General features: G+C 36.8%; 1 protein-coding gene across 13 annotated transcripts in view; it reads left to right on the top strand.

Moving 5' to 3' along the window:
- Positions 1–17,017, top strand: part of KIF1B (kinesin family member 1B) — a 94,705-nt gene that overhangs the window by 24,588 nt on the left and 53,100 nt on the right. For 3 of the 13 annotated variants that reach the window (XM_054849359.1, XM_054849354.1, XM_054849360.1), the window contains exons 5-15: positions 960–1,025; positions 2,891–3,069; positions 3,805–3,916; positions 4,960–5,037; positions 5,294–5,359; positions 7,669–7,744; positions 8,046–8,124; positions 8,497–8,639; positions 12,322–12,455; positions 13,560–13,639; positions 14,528–14,603. In XM_054849359.1, the coding sequence (XP_054705334.1) occupies positions 960–1,025; positions 2,891–3,069; positions 3,805–3,916; positions 4,960–5,037; positions 5,294–5,359; positions 7,669–7,744; positions 8,046–8,124; positions 8,497–8,639; positions 12,322–12,455; positions 13,560–13,639; positions 14,528–14,603 (1,089 nt within the window). Of the gene's footprint in view, positions 1–959; positions 1,026–2,890; positions 3,070–3,804; positions 3,917–4,959; positions 5,038–5,293; positions 5,360–6,124; positions 6,143–7,668; positions 7,745–8,045; positions 8,125–8,496; positions 8,640–9,787; positions 9,830–12,243; positions 12,456–13,559; positions 13,640–14,527; positions 14,604–17,017 lie in introns of all 13 variants that reach the window. The other 10 variants (XM_054849355.1, XM_054849347.1, XM_054849352.1 and 7 more) reach the window with 6 other exon arrangements.

The raw sequence follows: 17,017 nt of genomic DNA, 5'->3' as shown, positions 1-17,017 counted from the left end.
TGAGCTGAAAATCTGACAGCAACTTCGTGCTAAAAGTTTTTGTTTTAATCTTGGTATTTGTTTTTCTGAAACCTCAAATACGTACAAATTAAGTATCCTAAAAAAAACCCTAACTTAATAATGCTCCTATAGATTTAATAGTGCTCCTGTTATCTACTACACTTTTAAAACAAAATAATTTCCCTCCAATTTCACTGGGAGGCCTTCCCATAAAGGTACAAAACTAATTGTCTGTTCAGGGAGACCTTGTTGAATCTGTTCTTTCTTGTCATGTACACAGAAGGTTCAGCACAATCATGTTCCAAGTAGTATAGGTTGTTGACATTAAATTATTATGTGTTGGCAAAATTCCCTGTCTGCCAGTCCCTAGTGTGAAACTTTGATACTTTAACCATGTGTTGACTGAATACTTCAGAGTATGTACTTTCAAAATTGCCTGTATTCTTCAGAATCTGTTTATTTTTCATACAGTGACTTGTAGATATCTGTTCCAGAAACCTCTTTCTACACTTATTACTCTCTGTACCCATGCTTTTTAATCTCCAAATACATATCCATGGCTTGCCCACTATTCATTTCTTTTTCCTTTATTGTCTTAATTTTAGCACTCTCATTTCAGTTACTTGGAGACAAGCATTCTTGAAGCAGTAGACTGCTGATATTCTTTTCTAAAATTATTACTTCCAATTTCAGTTATTACAAGCTTTTTCTAATGTTATAGTATAGAATATTGGTTAAACCTAGAACAATTGTTGAGATACTTAAATCTCAATTCTACATCACTATCATCCAACCTTACTTTATATAGTATCTTCCCACTGAGGCTCTGTGTGGTTGATTTAATAGGTTCTTTTTCTTCCCCTGCCCTCATTCTAAAGCCAATTTAATGACATGCATAGTAGTTACTTGTTACTACTCAGTAAAGACTAATTTCTGACTCTGGTTTAATCTCTTTCCAGCTATGTGAAGAACTGTTTGAGAAAATCAATGACAACAGCAATGAAGAAATGTCATACTCTGTAGAGGTGAGTTTGAGAGATCAAAGAATATCTGTGTGCTGGACAGCTAACTGAGCTCAGATGCTGTGTTATTGATGTTGCATTAAGATGCTGGTTTTTGATTAATTTTTTTAAGCTTTTTGTCTTTTCTCTGTTTCACGTTTGAGTCAACTGTAAATAAAACCTTTCTGGGACTCTTTTTTTCCCCACCGGAAAATTAGTATACCTTTACTTGTGCAATAATTCTGAAAGAAATGATGGGCTGAAAAACCTAAAGATGTATTTACAGATTTGATTTTTTTTTTGGTTTGGACTACTGGATGGAAGACTACATGTTTCTTGTCAATTATTATAGTCATAATTTATTCCTTGTTTCTCTACAAGACTAGTCTAGAGTAGCTTAGTCACACAGTCTTATCTGATATCTGTTAGTAAGGTTGGTTTACAGAAAAAATGGTTTAAGTTGTGTATACATAGGAAATTTGTCAGTACTTATTTTTTCTTAATTGTCCTTACTTAAGTTGCTTTGTGTTTAGAAAGTGGTTTTCATATGCTGTCATACTACACCATTTCTTTTTCTGTCTTGTCTCCCTGCCCTGCTTTGCAGAAACAGTATTTTCTTTCTTCTACTGTTTTTCCCCCAATCAGTTTTAATGGCTTGACGTGCAAATATATTGCAGGCTTCAAAAGAAAGGAAGACCAAAAAGCCAGTAGAAGTCAAATGTGATTATTATTAATAAATGTGAACTCCAGTCATTACTGCTTCTAAATTACAGAACTGGAAAATAACTAGTTCTATGGCTTTGAATCTGTCCATTTTAACACTTCATTTAATCGTATTTTATTAACATTTGATGACTTAATGTTTGGCATGCCATAGGAGTATCATGTTTAGGATTTGTGAATGAGAAGATTCCCACATTTTCATGATGTTTTTTCTGTTTGGTACTAGTTTATTGTTCTGATTATGTCTCCAAGCATAGATTTGTGTTTGTGTGTGTGTGACGGAGAAATAGTTTCTCTTGTAATGGAAATCCAAAAGAATGAATGTCTGACAAATAAGCAGAGAAGGGAGACAGCTAGACAGAAACAGTGATGGAAATGTATAAATAGTGTATTGTGATCTGTTTTGGATATCAGATTCATTTTTCTGAATTGGACTTACACAAAAAGAGGTCTTCAATGTGTAGATTTCTAAAACTGCTGCTTACATCTGTAATCTTTCCACAGAATGAAAATGAGTAACTTACTGTCTCTCTTAATTTTTAATATCTTGAATGCTGCATCTACTAAGTACCTGTTGGACTGGAATAAACCTAGTGCCATGAGAAACATAAAAATCAAAGAATGCATTTAAAAATAATCTTAGCTTTATATTTATTTCAAAGGGTGTGGATTTAAGATTACTGTAGTTTGAATAATTGTACTGATGACTCAGGAATACAGCAGGACGTGGGTACAGCTTAGAATCAAAAGTTGCTTCTGCATACAAAGAAATTAATTTTTTTCCTTTCTTAAGTTTGCTTTGGAGGCTCATAAGAAAGAGTCCTTGTAAGCAGGCTCCTTTTACCGTCTGTCTTGTTTGCCTCTTTAGAAAGATAGTTTTGCTCTTAAAATGATTTTGAACTCAAGTGTATTATTTTTAATTATATACCAATGTTTTTCGAAACGGTTGAGGTATCTATACATGGATGCAAGGCCTGCAGCTTATGTTGGAGATCTGATGCATGAGACTAGCGACTCTTCTTCCCTTCTGCTGTTGTCTCGAGTTGTTACATGAACTGAGACACCCACCTACAGCTTTCCTGGGGGAGTTTCTGAAATGCTGCAGAGCTGATTGCAGAGGAAGCCTTAAGAAACACTAAGGTGCCCATGCAAATTCCTCTTTTCAGGTGAGTTACATGGAGATTTACTGTGAGAGAGTCAGAGACCTGTTGAACCCGAAGAACAAAGGGAATTTGCGGGTGCGAGAACATCCTCTGCTTGGACCATATGTGGAAGATCTGTCCAAGTTAGCAGTCACGTCTTATACAGACATTGCAGACCTCATGGATGCTGGAAACAAAGCCAGGTTAGCGATGGTAGTGCGTTACGTATTTTTATCTCTGTTGTGGGGATATCTGATATATAGCAGCAAATTTAAAATATCTTCTGTGATGCATTGGCATTTTAAAAAACCTCATGTCACATGAGTATTGTTGAAATAAGCACTGATCAATGCTTTAAAAGGCTGAAATTGATTTGTGTGGTGAAATAGTGCTGCAAATTGCTGTATAGATATTTAAAGCTTGTAATGGCTTGAGATGAAGTATGTTAATAATTATACTGGCTTCTAGTTCTGCCTTCGTTATGTACTGTATCACTATATTGGTGTAAATAAACACGTGAACACAGTCTCCTCTTTCATTCAAGTGGTCAGGACTAAAGCCGGCATTCTGGCTTTAGGTTCTGGTTCATTAATAGTTGTTTTCATGTCAGCTGTAGGCTCCATTTAACAATGTGTGGGAAAGACATATTAATGCCACTTGCGTTTTCTTGGGTGTTTTGAGTGTAAGGTAGATTATTGAGCACACAGATTGAGGAAGCTCTGTTTAAACTGACGACGATGAGAGTAATTCAGGAGTGAAATACCAAAGGGTTTTTTAATGGAATTCTGCGTGGCTTTGTCTTGGTTACAGGGCAGAGCATCAATTGTACAGGCTTTTGGTCTTATTCCTCTGCAGCTGCATTCAGCCCTGCAGGTAGTTGTACTTGCAGCATAGAGGCTACTGTTTCCTAAACATGTCTATGTCTGTTCATATTTTAGGACTGTGGCAGCTACCAACATGAATGAAACCAGCAGTCGCTCTCATGCTGTGTTTACAATTGTCTTTACTCAGAAGAAACATGACACAGAAACTGATCTTTCCACAGAGAAGGTATGTTACAGATAACTGGCTTTCTAACTGTTTTTCACAAATCTTCCTTGCAGGGACTTATTCTTACTGGCAGTATGATAAGAAAATGGGAATTAATTGTTTTTTCTGGTGGTTTGTTTAAGGGTGAACTTGCTGTGTGCTTTGACAAATCCTTTTATTTCTTAGGGGATTTTGTTTGATTGCAATTCTAAAACCTACTAAATAGCGAATATGTACAGGAGGAGACTATATAGATGTGGGAAAAATATAGCCTTAAGGACTAGGTTCTATGGGGAGGGATATAAGAAATAGAAGAAGATAATCTTTCCCAGTCTTGTTCCCAGAACTTTCTGTGGTTTTGCTTGTCAGTGCAAAGTATTTGCTTTGTTAGTTCTTTTCTTTGGGCACAGGAATTGGGATGAGTGAGACTTAGGGACTTTCAGGAATTTGCATGTTAAAAGGAGGTACAGTGTTTAGCATGGAACACTTCTGGCTTTTATTACTCTGAAATAGAGGCTCTGCATGCAAAAGAAGCTGACATACAGGTAACATTAACACTTCTAAACTGACTACTGTGGACAGATCTGAAAAAAATTATGCATTGAAGGCATGCGTGCACACACCCCCCCTCCAATGACAAGACCCTGTAAAATTATCATTAACTGGCATGCGGTCTGTAGCTTTAGTTAGCCCAAAGCTTTATTGTTGGTGTCACTAGAGTCAGGATGAAGCATTAAGTTTCTCCTCCTTTGAGGTTCTTGTGTTGTCTGTAGCACTAACACTTAATTTCTTTTGACTTCTGCTCTGTTCGTGTGAGACCTCATTCTCTCTTTTTAGGTAATTTACAGTGGAGTGATACTTAGAGCATAATCCTAGACACTTCTTATCCATAAGATAACAGCATCAAGCTAATTGCTTGTGAAAACTTTGTTTGATTGTAGTTTTAAGCATACTCTGGTGATTTTTTAGACAGTAGAGTTCTCATGCCATAGAATTCTTTGAAGTTTTATTCTTACTCTGCTTCACCAAGAACTAATTCTTGTTCATGTGCTTTCTCTCTTCAGGTCAGCAAGATTAGCCTTGTGGATCTAGCTGGGAGTGAGCGAGCTGATTCAACTGGTGCCAAAGGAACCCGATTAAAGGTATTGGGCCATTGATATATGGGGAAAGGAAGGCAAGTAGGTGCAGAAGCATCACGTGGAGTCTTTGCTTGACAAATAGTACAGAAAGGAAAAGATTGCTATTATAAGTATGGAAAAAATAGTTGCAAAACTGAAGACTATTTTTTCCTCTCTGATCATGGATGTGACATTTGGCTCATTGTCATCTGACAAGCCTACAGAAGTTCATGGTTGAACAATTTTAATAGCTATATAATACCGGATTCTGTTTTCTCAGGAAGGAGCAAATATAAACAAGTCTCTCACAACTCTGGGCAAAGTTATTTCAGCATTGGCCGAAGTGGTAAGTACAGCATTTACTTACCTTCTACAGCATAGCTAGTAAAACTGAGACAATGAAAACCAGGGAGTGCGGCAGAGTCATTCACTGTTCTTGGCCTAGCATTCTCGGCCAAACTAGCTGCGTGCATTTTGATAGGTGAATAGTGTTGATAGTATGCTGTGAATGTCATGCAGGCTGCTAGAAACTTTATTTGTCAATAGACTGAAGCATTGGTTTATTTTTCTGTGAAGAAGCTTTGCAAAAGAAGCCTGCATTTGTATAGAAGACCTGTTCATGTAGCAAGCTTTCAGTTCTGCAGAGCAGTGATTTTATTTTTATTTGAAAGAATAATTTTAGAAAACTAACTGCAACTTTGTTGTTAAAAATTTTAGAAATACCAGTGTAATAATTTGATTATCACTGCCTTTTTTTGCAATGGCAAGACTTAATAATGTGTAGAGTTGAGTGAGCATATGTTGATCCAAACATAATGTTGTAGGTTTAGAAAAGTACTTTGTCTTTGATACTCAACTACTATTTAAAAAAAAAAAGGTAAATTGTTGCTGTTCCTTTTAAAAAGTGAATTCTCAACAGCTTGGACAGGTTGAATATACTTAACTGCTTTTTAGATTTTTTTTAATTTTTTTTAAATGAAAACTATTCTTATTCATTGGGCTTCTCAAGAAAAAAAAATACTATCCAAGGTAACATGGAAATTTTATATAAAGCTCTGTTAAGAAGCTCATTTTGTATCTTCTTCCTTGTTCTTTAATGCTTTCAACTTAGGATAACTGCACCAACAAGGTATGATGGTCTGGGTAGTAGTGGATGTTATCTTTTTTTGCTTGAGCATAAATTTTTATTCTCTTCACTTTGGAATCAAAGAGCAGGGATCTTTTATGTCAGGTCTTTGAGAAATTCCTGTGGCTATAGTCATGAAGGCTGAGAATTATCAGTACTAAAATTTAAAAATGTTCTGAGATTGGGGATAAATTAATGAAAAGTGCACATTTAAGTATGTATTCAGGAATGTTCCTTTATTATGTCCCTGCTCCTGATTTGGTGACTTACCTTGGGAATATTTACTTTTAGTAGGGATAACTTTGCCTTTGCTTTCATGCTTCTACTCTCTATGCTTTTTTCTTTACCCCATATGATGGATTATAGGCAATAGTCAATTCTAGTTTTCAGCTTTAGCGTCTGCTGCTTACCTGCCCTTAGTAATTTTACTTGTCCGTTGTGAGGTTACTCACCTTTGGCAAGGGACAATAGAATTATTGCAAGACTAACACATTTTAAGCACCTCTTGAGTGTCAAGAGGAGTTTCACATAAATTACAATCAGGCCTTTTATTGTAAAGCCATATACCGTGTTAAATGTGTGGAATTAACCTTTTGACATCTCTTGAAGCAAGATTTTTGCCTGTTATTTGTGTAAGTAAATGGATGAGCAAAGATTCACATTTTGTTATAGAGCTTTGGAAGTTAATCATTGTTTCTTTTAGACCAAATTAAGAAGCTAGGTAAAGCCTTTACAGTGAAATTTGGAGGGAAGTCTGCCAAAGGTGCTGAGAAGGCACTCTTCTCTTGTGTGGAAGTTCTATGTTTGTTACTACTGATTTTGGGGCAAAGTACTTAGATACTTGGGCACCCGTCTTGTGGCCTTGTGCTTTGGTTTGAGTAGTCTCTATAAAATTGTCTTTTTTTTTTTTTTTTTTTTTTTTGACCCAAATAAAAACAGACACAATGCCCCCTTAAAACTACCTCCTTTCTACTCATGCTTCTAATTTCGGCGTCCAAGTACTTTCATTTTTTCTGTCCTCAAGTTTCCTAATAACTGCTTACAGAAACACAGGAAGATTGTCTAGTTGTCCTTGCACATGTGCACCTGTATATCTGTAGCTGTGGAATCTCCTGTAATGGATTTTTCTGACTGCTCTTTAAAAGAGCTGTAACTTTTCTAGAAAAGGAAAATTGAATCTTCACCTGATTCAAGGATTACTGCTTGAATTCTCTTGAAATAGTGTTAGAACACAGAATTTAAATGTCAGAAAGATACTCTTCATACACAGAAAAACCTTTCTGAAGGTAGTGCTTCAAGGGAATTCTTTGGACTGCTTATCATCATGTTTAGATGTCTGAATATGTTGCATGTTATCTAATATCAAACTCAATAATCACTTGTACAACTGAGGATGAGCCACTCCTCTGTTTAGATAGCATATGTGTATACTGTCATGGTTCTTTTAATACCTATACTATGATTTTTTGTCTTAAACATGAATTTTCCATTCAATGTCCATTTTTCAGTAATGTGCTCTTTCTTCGTAGAGTAAAAAAAAAAAGAAGACAGACTTTATACCGTACAGGGATTCTGTACTAACGTGGCTTCTTCGAGAAAATCTAGGTATGGCTGATTTGCCTGTGCCAATATGGAAGGAAATTCTCACTAAATTTTCTGACTGCTTTTAACTCATTTTGCTTAAATTTGTATCAAATATAACGTTAAATATTGTTAGTAGTCAAATCTGAGTCATGTAGTTCCACCCTTTGTTAAAGTTCCATCTCTCTTTCCTATGACTTTTGTATGTTCCTTAGTAATGTAGAATGTAATTCTATAATTTACTGAAAATACTGATATTTAGTAGGTAGTCAGTGCCTAGATTGTGCACTGTGGTTTAATCTAAAATTTTGCCTGTTCATTATAGGTGGTAATTCCAGAACTGCGATGGTTGCTGCTTTGAGTCCAGCAGACATAAACTATGATGAAACTTTGAGCACTTTAAGGTACTTCCTTTTCATCTGAAGTGGATATAGGTAGCTCTTAACTTAATGGCCACATTCTATCCTTCAAACCTTTGGGTTATTATACTTTGAGAAAATCTGTGGGGAAGAAGACTCTATACTGGCACGAACTCAATTACCCTGAAAGAGGAAAACCAATCTATTGTATGTGAATAGGACTTGTGAATAGGACTTGTCTTTTTTGCAGCAATACCCTGTATTAAGTAAAAATTCAAAAGCATGATTGAATATAATCTAGGATTCTCTTCTCACATACAGCTGCAAGCTAAATGTCTCCTATATTGCTCATTCCTGTATTGCAGACAAACACTTATATGTTCATTATAAGGTTTTATTTTTTTGATCTGGTTCCAGATATGCTGATCGTGCAAAACAGATTAAATGTAATGCTGTTATCAATGAAGATCCCAATGCCAAGCTGGTGCGTGAGCTGAAGGAGGAGGTGACAAGGCTTAAGGATCTCCTGCGTGCCCAAGGGCTGGGAGATATTATTGACAGTAAGTGGATTAAACAGACCTTACCATCTTGAGGTTGGCCTCCCTTACGGAGGAGGGAGAGAAGGGGGTTTAAAACATGGAAGTTAAATGGAGGTGCTGATATTAAATTTTGAACGTGATTTTAGAAATGGTAGCCTTTTTTTGTCTTTAAACAACCCATCCTAGGATTGTCTGTAGAGTTGACAGGCAACCATCAAACTCTCAAGGAAAATCATGGAGATTGAGTTTCCATTTCCTGAATGACTTTTTTCTAATAGAACTTACACATTCAGGAGTTGACCTGGTGACTTATGGAGGGCTTTTTGTCTGGCTGCCAATAAGAGGAGGATAGTTGAGATACAGAAGATTCATTTCATTCTGAGAAATAAAGCATCTTTTCTTCCTCCTTAAAGGGTTAAAGTTATTAGTTGATACCTGGCTTCAATGCCATCCTTGCTCAGAAAAGAAAATGGTGGCAAATTCCTGTTAGACAATGTCCTGAGTGGCAAAGCATTTGTCGTCTCAAAATAACTAGCTTTGAAACAGCTGCTTGTGAATAAATATTGAATTCTTTTGGGGCAGATTTTAAGTTAAGTTGGCAGAGCAGTATTGTACTGATTTGTTTTGCCAGCAACCTCTTAAAGTACCAGAACAAAGTTGTGCCTGAATTCTTTCCTTGTCTTCATTCCAAACAAGGCAAATAAAAGAATGTAGCAGCTAAAATTTTAGTTTATAATGTGAACAGTGATTTAATTTCTAGTGAAAGAAATGCCCATAAAAACACAGAATGTATTCCAGTGGACTAAAAGATTCTTTGATGTAAAAACCCAAGCAAATGTTGCACCAGTTTCTGATTCGTCAGAGCTTATTTGCCTGTGAAGCAGAAATCCTGACTTAGTCACAGACTGCTTAGAAATGTGTAACATGTATTTACCTTTTTGTTTGCTTGTTTTCAAGAGAATGGGGCCAGAAGACAATGAAATGCAGGTGTTTTCATGCTTGGTACAGTCTGTGTTTTTTGGTTCTGAATCAAAACTGAAAAAAATATATGTTACTGAAAATTGTGGTTTGTTTCTTGAAACATGAAGTAGTATTCTTTTCCCTTCCTGTGTCGCTGGTGTACCTTCAATTTTGATCCTTCTTGTATTTTCCCTCCTGCTTCCTTTCAGTTGATCCAATGGGAGATGAATACTCTGGAAGTGGAGGCAAATGTGTGTATTGTGTGGTTCTGTTTTTAACTTGCTTTCTCTGGGTCAGCTTTTAACTGAGCTTTGCATGCCAGCATTTCTCACAGGGAAATCCCAGACAGAACACTCACTGTGGAATGCAATGTAATTTCATGGAAACTAGCTTAAACAGCATTTCTTAGATTGAGTCGACAGTCAGAAAAAAGTGCAAAGTTTAAAATGCAACATATGTTCTTTGCTTGCTTTCTGGCAGAATATAGAAGAGAGAGTGGTAATTCTTTCATCTGTTTTCACGACAGCAACAGTTTAGATTCAAGCTAGAAAATCTTTTTCTCAAATCTTTCTCAAGTTACTCTTTCCTAAGTTACTCAGGTGAAACAGCTTCTGCTCATCTAGCTTCCTGGCCTTTTAACATCTCTTTTCCAACTAGAAGTATTTGTTTTGAATGAGCCAATTGATTAACTCAAGATGAAATGTTACCTGTTCCTCCTGGAGACTCATATTTATTTATTTTATATAGTATCTTAAAAAAAAAAAAGTTGAACATCTTATACTACTGCAAGTCTCTTATTTGAGCTCAAATACTTGGTTGCAGATGGTTAATGTAATAGGGTTAAAACCAGTCAGCAAATAGCATTTTATTTCTGTTCTACTGTTTCCTCCTATGAAAGGGAAATATATGTAGTCCATTGCAAAAGAAATGTATTCTATGTAAATTGTGGGTTGGTAGCCTTTTTAAACTCTTTCAGTCAGTCTTCTTCACCCTCACTCAAACAATATCAACTGGAAGAGATCTGTCTGAAATTTCCTAAAATTAAAGCTACTGGTGGTGTAAAGACTCATCCTGGCCTTGTCTTACATTCTGATGCTGCTTCCAGCGTGTGCATATGTCATCTGTGTGAAAGCTGCAGCCTCCAGGAGAAGTGTGCATGATGTTGAGGGTTTTGGTTCTCTGTGGTCACGGCAACTGTGAAAGCTATTGCAAGTGCCACTTCCTTTGTCTTCAGGAGTGCATGTGTCTATTGGCCTTTCCAGATGTCATCCTCCCTGCTCATGCCTGCTTTCCTCATCCTGATGGCATTCCCTTTCCTTAACCTGCTTTTCTTCTGTTAAACTTCCACCCCTGCTTCCTGTATTTGCAGATGGTGGTTTTCAAACTGACTTGATCAGTTTCATGGGGCTGAAACAGCAGGTTGAATGTGGAGTAGGGCATAATGCTGACAATAGCAGAATTGTTCAGGATAGGAGTAGAGATGTAGGAGGACATCGAAATTTATGCGATGTCTGGGTGAGCATCTCATTTTTGTAAGTGTGAAGCCCTTGTTTATAACTTACAGGGTCTGATTTGACCTGTTTCTTTCCTAAAGATTTTTTTTTATAAAGGATTTGGTTTGAAATAGAATTTAAAACAATCAAAATTATTAAAACTGAGCTATTTAATTGTCTGATATTTCCATGTTAGAAGATTCTTTTTGTGTGTGTGTGATTATTCTCAGGATATGGTTTTCAGATATACCTGAGAAGCTGTTAGATTAATACTAGATTAAAATAAATGGCCTTTTAGATATTAATTCTTAAGTTATTCACGCACTTTTTTCTTGTTTTGTGTCTTTCAACGAGGCATCTTTCAGGCCTCCAGGTTTTTAGGCTATGCAAGCTGCCTTATTAAACTTTGGGGTTTTTTAAGGCCTTCCTCATCTACACTAAGACCAAAAAGCTTTAAAGCACCTTCTGAAGTATGAAAGCCTTATCAGATATTTCACTGATCAGGTATCTTAGATTTCCATTTTTCAGATAAGGAGGGTCAAGAAGAAACATAATGATGTTATTGTGAACTTGTGTTCTCTTCTCCCTGTCATGGATTGACAGGTGATTAACATACTTGCTCTCCTGTGAGAATTTAAGGAGGGGTAGTTCTTTGTCCTTGTTCAGCAGCAGGGAACTGCTGTGATAAAGATTTACTTAATGATCATTTTTGATTAAAGATGTCTGGAAGAGAATGTTTTGCTGAGTTTTAAGGGGTTGGTGTCTATTCAGGCTTCTGCCCAAAGTGTTGCTAATCTCATCAGAAACTGAATCTGTTCCTGGTGTGCTCTGTGGTGCTCAGTTTAGTGTTCAGTTAGGAATAGGATGGTTTATTTTTTGGCAAGTGTATAATTTATTTTTTCAAGCTTTTTTTGATCAAAATGGTTTATGATGCAGTCCTTACTAATAATCTTCAGGGTCTAAACTGAGTTATCTTTGTCATGGATGCTAATATCAAAAGATTTGTTTCAGAACTGCCATCTAAAAATTGCAAAACTTGTCTTGTTGCTGCTTAAATGCTTTCCTCTTACACTGGTATTTCCTTCCTTTCCTTTTTCCTGTTCCTTCCCTCTTCCTATTTTCCTTTTTCCCCATCTTTCTGCCTTCCCTCTGTCTGTGTGTCTCTCTCCCAGATTTGAAAGATTTTCAGAACAATAAACATAGATACTTGCTAGCCTCCGAGAATCAACGTCCTGGCAATTTTTCCACAGCCTCCATGGGGTCCCTCACTGCATCTCCATCCTCCTGCTCTCTCAGTAGTCAGGTGGGCTTAACATCTGTGTCCAGTATACAGGAAAGAATCATGTCAACACCCGGAGGAGAAGAGGCAATTGAACGTTTGAAGGTAGGTATTGCTGTAGAATAAGGAGGCTATTATTTTTGTCTTTTCCAAGGCTAAATGGCAGTGAACCCAGGAGAACTTTCCTTCATAAATATATTCAGTATGCTACTGTTTCTGTAGGAAGCTGTCTCAAACCCACTTGCACATTAAAAAGGGCACTTAACTGCACTGGGCTGGAAACTGGGTTCATGCACAGCCTTTCCTGTTAGGATTATTTAGGTTTAATTGTAGCCTGGAGCCAGAACTAAACTATAAATTAAAAACTTGATTCCTGTTTACAGGTTTTCTGATACAGTGTTAATTATGGAAAATTTGATCATAATTATAGACTTCAGGAGGCCTGGTCAGCACTAGTGTGGACAAAGTCTGACTAGCAAATGCAGTCAGCTTTCAGAAAACCAAATTACCCCAAAGTTGAAAAAAGGAGGAAGAATAATCCTGCCACTGTTGTATTTGCCCAGCCCCCACAGATTAAAATGTGAAGCACACAGAATAGCATACTTTATCCAGACAATAGCGGCCTTGTCCCAATTCTGCATAGAATTGAACCGCATCAAAAGTGCATTACACTGAAGTATTTCTTAATTTTTATGAAAGCCCCCCCAATCTCCATGGGTGGATGAGTGGGGAGAGCTGGCTGTGTTGAATCTATGCTTCATTCTCATGTCTTGTCCATGAGACACTGCCACAGGGATTGGAATGGGCTGGAACACACACTGCATATCCCTTTCTATTAGAATTCCGCTGTTGCCATGGAAATAATGGTGCGGTCTCAGCAGTTCCTTGGCATCCAGTTACTGAATGATGTCTGTAAATCAGATTTATTAAAAAAAAAAAAAAAGGAAAGAAAGAAAAAAATTAGGTGGTTCAAATTAAAGTCTGATTGTGGTTAGATATGAAGTCCTCTTTTCTTCTCAGCTTGCCTTCAAGGCTATTTACCCTTTTAAAAATTAAGGAAGACAACGTAGAATTTTAAAGTACTGAGAGTACTTTTTATAACCAAAATTAATTTGAGGTTTAGAACTGAGCACAAACTTTAATTGCTTTGTGTATTATGTAAAGAACTTTGAGAAGAATTGTAAAACAGCTTCTGGGATTTTCACACAGGAATCTGAGAAGATAATTGCGGAGCTGAATGAAACGTGGGAAGAGAAGCTGAGGAAAACTGAGGCCATTAGGATGGAAAGGTTAGGAAGTGCTGTAGATGTGGATGGTCTCTAGAAAATGGGGAAAAAAACGGAATGTTACTCTCTTCAAAAGCAATGGAACAGCAGAATACTGCTTAGTGATAATTCTGCTGACTTTTGTGTCATATATAACAGTAGGGGCAATGCTGACAGACAGCCGTATCCTTTCCTATTTTTCCTACAGTTAAAGTGTTTAGCATTGTAATTAATTTAATTAAATTAAATGTTAATTTTTAAAAAATTACAGAACCTCAAAAGACAACAACAAAAACACTTTGGATAGCTGTTTAAAATAAATGCCACCACTAATTCTGGAAATTCCTTCGGAAGAATTTGTGAGACTACGAGAATACTTTGGGGAAAATATCACTTTGTGTGCCATGTTCTTATTCTTCTGTGTTGGTGTCACTGTTGTGCTTTGTCAAAGCCAAGAACTGTGTTGCGTGAACAGTTTGAGTCCATATAATCCTTTTTATGTCTTAAGAAGGAGCGAGTACTTTCTATATTAGATCAGGAAGAGCCAGTTAAGTCTTTGTAAATTAATGGTGGTAGCTCCTTTTACATAAATTAAATATTTAAGTTTAGAACAGACTTTAACCTGCCTTAAAGAAGCAATGAATGTGATGTCCTAAAATGTATTTATCTTGTGCTAAAATGCTGTTAAATCTCTGTAAAATTTTTGCTGCTGTTGTTCTGCAGATCTATAAACTCTAGGACTAAAGTTCAGAAACTTGCCCTATTGTATTATGAGGTGGCAAAAATCCTGGCTGTATGGTCAGTGGATAGGCTGGTTGAAAGTCTAATGTATTTCATTTACATGACTTTAGTTAGACCTTATTTTGTGTAAGAAGCCTAAAATATGGTAAATATCTCGCTTTTCTCTTTCAGGGAGGCATTGTTGGCAGAAATGGGAGTTGCCATTCGGGAAGATGGAGGAACACTGGGAGTCTTCTCACCTAAAAAGGTAGAGAAAATTGGTAACTACTGCATCATCTCTCCAAAAGACTGATCAACCTGGGAGGAGAGGGTGATGAGGGAGCTGCCACTCACACAAGGGCTGCTATTCCTGTAAGGTACAAGAGAACCTCACTGAGGTCTGGACCCATAGTACTAAGTTCCTTTTAGAGTATCCCTGTTTGGAAATAGCTTTAGTGTTAGAATTTATCAAAGCACTCTACATCTAAGGTATTTTGCCCACAATAATGAAGTTGGATGCTGTTCCTCATGCAAGTGATGCAACGCAGTACTTAATGCTTTTAGGGAGCTGAGGAAAGAATTGCCTGTGTTTAGCTTCCATTGGTTGTTAAAGTAGGGAAGCATGTGCTAGCCTAATACCATCATGAAATAGGAGCAGCATGAAAAGTTCATGGCAAGACTTCTGATATCAAAAAATGGTTGAATTTTTTGTACCTTCCTTTAGAAAAATCTGTGCTGCAAGGAGAAGTGTTTGCAGCTCCTTGCGTATCTGTTGATTCGGTAGCCAGTCAGAAATGCTGCCTGTTAGATTCTTGTTGCTGTTTCCTGCGGTAGCTGTGCGTGACCTTCATGTACTCTACCTATTCTTCTTCGAGATACCCCGAAAAGTCTGAAGTCTTGTTTAGCTGCTCTTCCTTGAATTTGTTTGTTAATCCTTTTTCCCCCTTGGAAAAAGTGATTCTAATGTAATGAATGACTGAACATAGGGGATGCAGGGGAATATTTCTTTCAGTACATGTCAGTAGTTCTATTTTCTGAAATTTGAAAGAAGCAGAACTATGTAGAAAAATCTTTGAACAAGGAGCACAGGGTAATATTTTAGCCTGAAACTTGGATGTGCAAGTGCGAAACAAACTTGATCTAAGGTTAAATGGCAACCTATCTAGAGGCATTGTACAGAAATATAGGACAGCAGAATTGGTTAAAATGTTTAATCCTTCACTTACAGTGTTAGACTGTTATGTTTGGAGAAAGCAGAACTCTGGTTTGCTTTTGGTATCTACTCCAGAAGTGCCTAAGGTTTCTAAAGACGCTAATTAGTTGAGTGTTCTTTACATTTCTTTCTTTTATGTTATGGATCCTCATCTCCTTTTAGATTTTCCCTCAGAGGCCCTCAGCTCTTTTTGATGACTCTTTTGGTGCATTTTCAGCTGATCAGGTTTGTCTATAAATGCCATCTGGATTAAGTAGTTGCTTTGGTAATAGATAGTATCTATTTTTACCCATATAGGATAGATTAGGAGAAGTAAAACACCTGACGTAGTCCTGTCTGCTTTTGTTCCCTGCTATCCTTGCACTTCTATTTCATTAGTTCTCCTTCTAGTAACTGTGGCTGCTGTTGTGAAAATGAGATGTAGACAGCAAATTTGAAGGTTTTTTTTAGTAAAGACTTTACACTTCTGAGGTACTAGTATAAATCTAAAAATATTCTACTAGGACAGCACTGTGTTTTTACCAACTGAACTGTAAATTGAACTTTGTAAGGGAAATTTTGCCCACTTTGTGAATTAAAAGGTATCACATTGTGCAATCATTGCTGTATCTACCAGTTGTGCCGCTGATGGCAGGAAACTTTGTAAAACAGATTGTGGAAATTTAACTGCTTGTGCTGCCGTCAAAGATGGGAGCAGGGAAAATCCTTCAGCTCATGCTTGAGAAATGCTGTACAGGAGAAAGTTGAAAACATAACTGTCTGTGCATGAATAATAGATCTCAGAATGAGTAACTAGTCGGTTTTGCTAGCATCATCTTCCAAGTTTTTGAGCTTTATTTCTTACCAAGTTCTCTGTTGCCTGTGAAACACCCATTCAGACTTCGATTTAATGTAGTAAATGAACTCGGATGGTAAAACATGTACATATAGGGTACAGCATTATTTTTCAAAGTGTCCAAGTGGTACAAGTCATAGTGGTGTTTCAGTAGTTGACTGTGTCTGGGATTTGGTTTCTCTCCAGTTGTCTCTTGATTTAAGAGCTTTATATAGCTCCAGATGTTGATTTGCATGCAGTGAATAGTGATGACAGCATGGGGAATCTTCAACTGTGGATTTAGGTGCCCCCTATATTTTCAGGGGTGAAAAGTATGTTGGTTTTTTCTGCCTTTCTGTCTTTATAGTTAAGTTTTCCATTGGGCAATTGACAATCAGACTTCTTCGTTCAAAGACAAGTTTCCTTGTGAACATCCAGTAATTTCTGAGCTTATGTAAAGTGAGTGCTGTTAACATCTCTCTTAAGTAAACTTTTTTGCAGCTAGAATAAGTTGATGAAAGCAATGTTCCCAAGGAATCTTAGCCAAATTTGTTTCCTTTTGCTAAGTCTATTCTATTTGAGGTTAACAAAGGGATAAGTGGCTTCTTAACAGTTTTATTTCTCTCTTACCATCTTCTTTAATTCTGTATAACCA

Source organism: Grus americana, chromosome 21 (assembly GCF_028858705.1).
Source record: "Grus americana isolate bGruAme1 chromosome 21, bGruAme1.mat, whole genome shotgun sequence".
NCBI lineage: Eukaryota > Metazoa > Chordata > Aves > Gruiformes > Gruidae > Grus > Grus americana.
The sequence above is the reverse complement of the archived record's forward strand: the minus strand, read 5'-3'. Positions and strand labels throughout refer to the sequence as shown.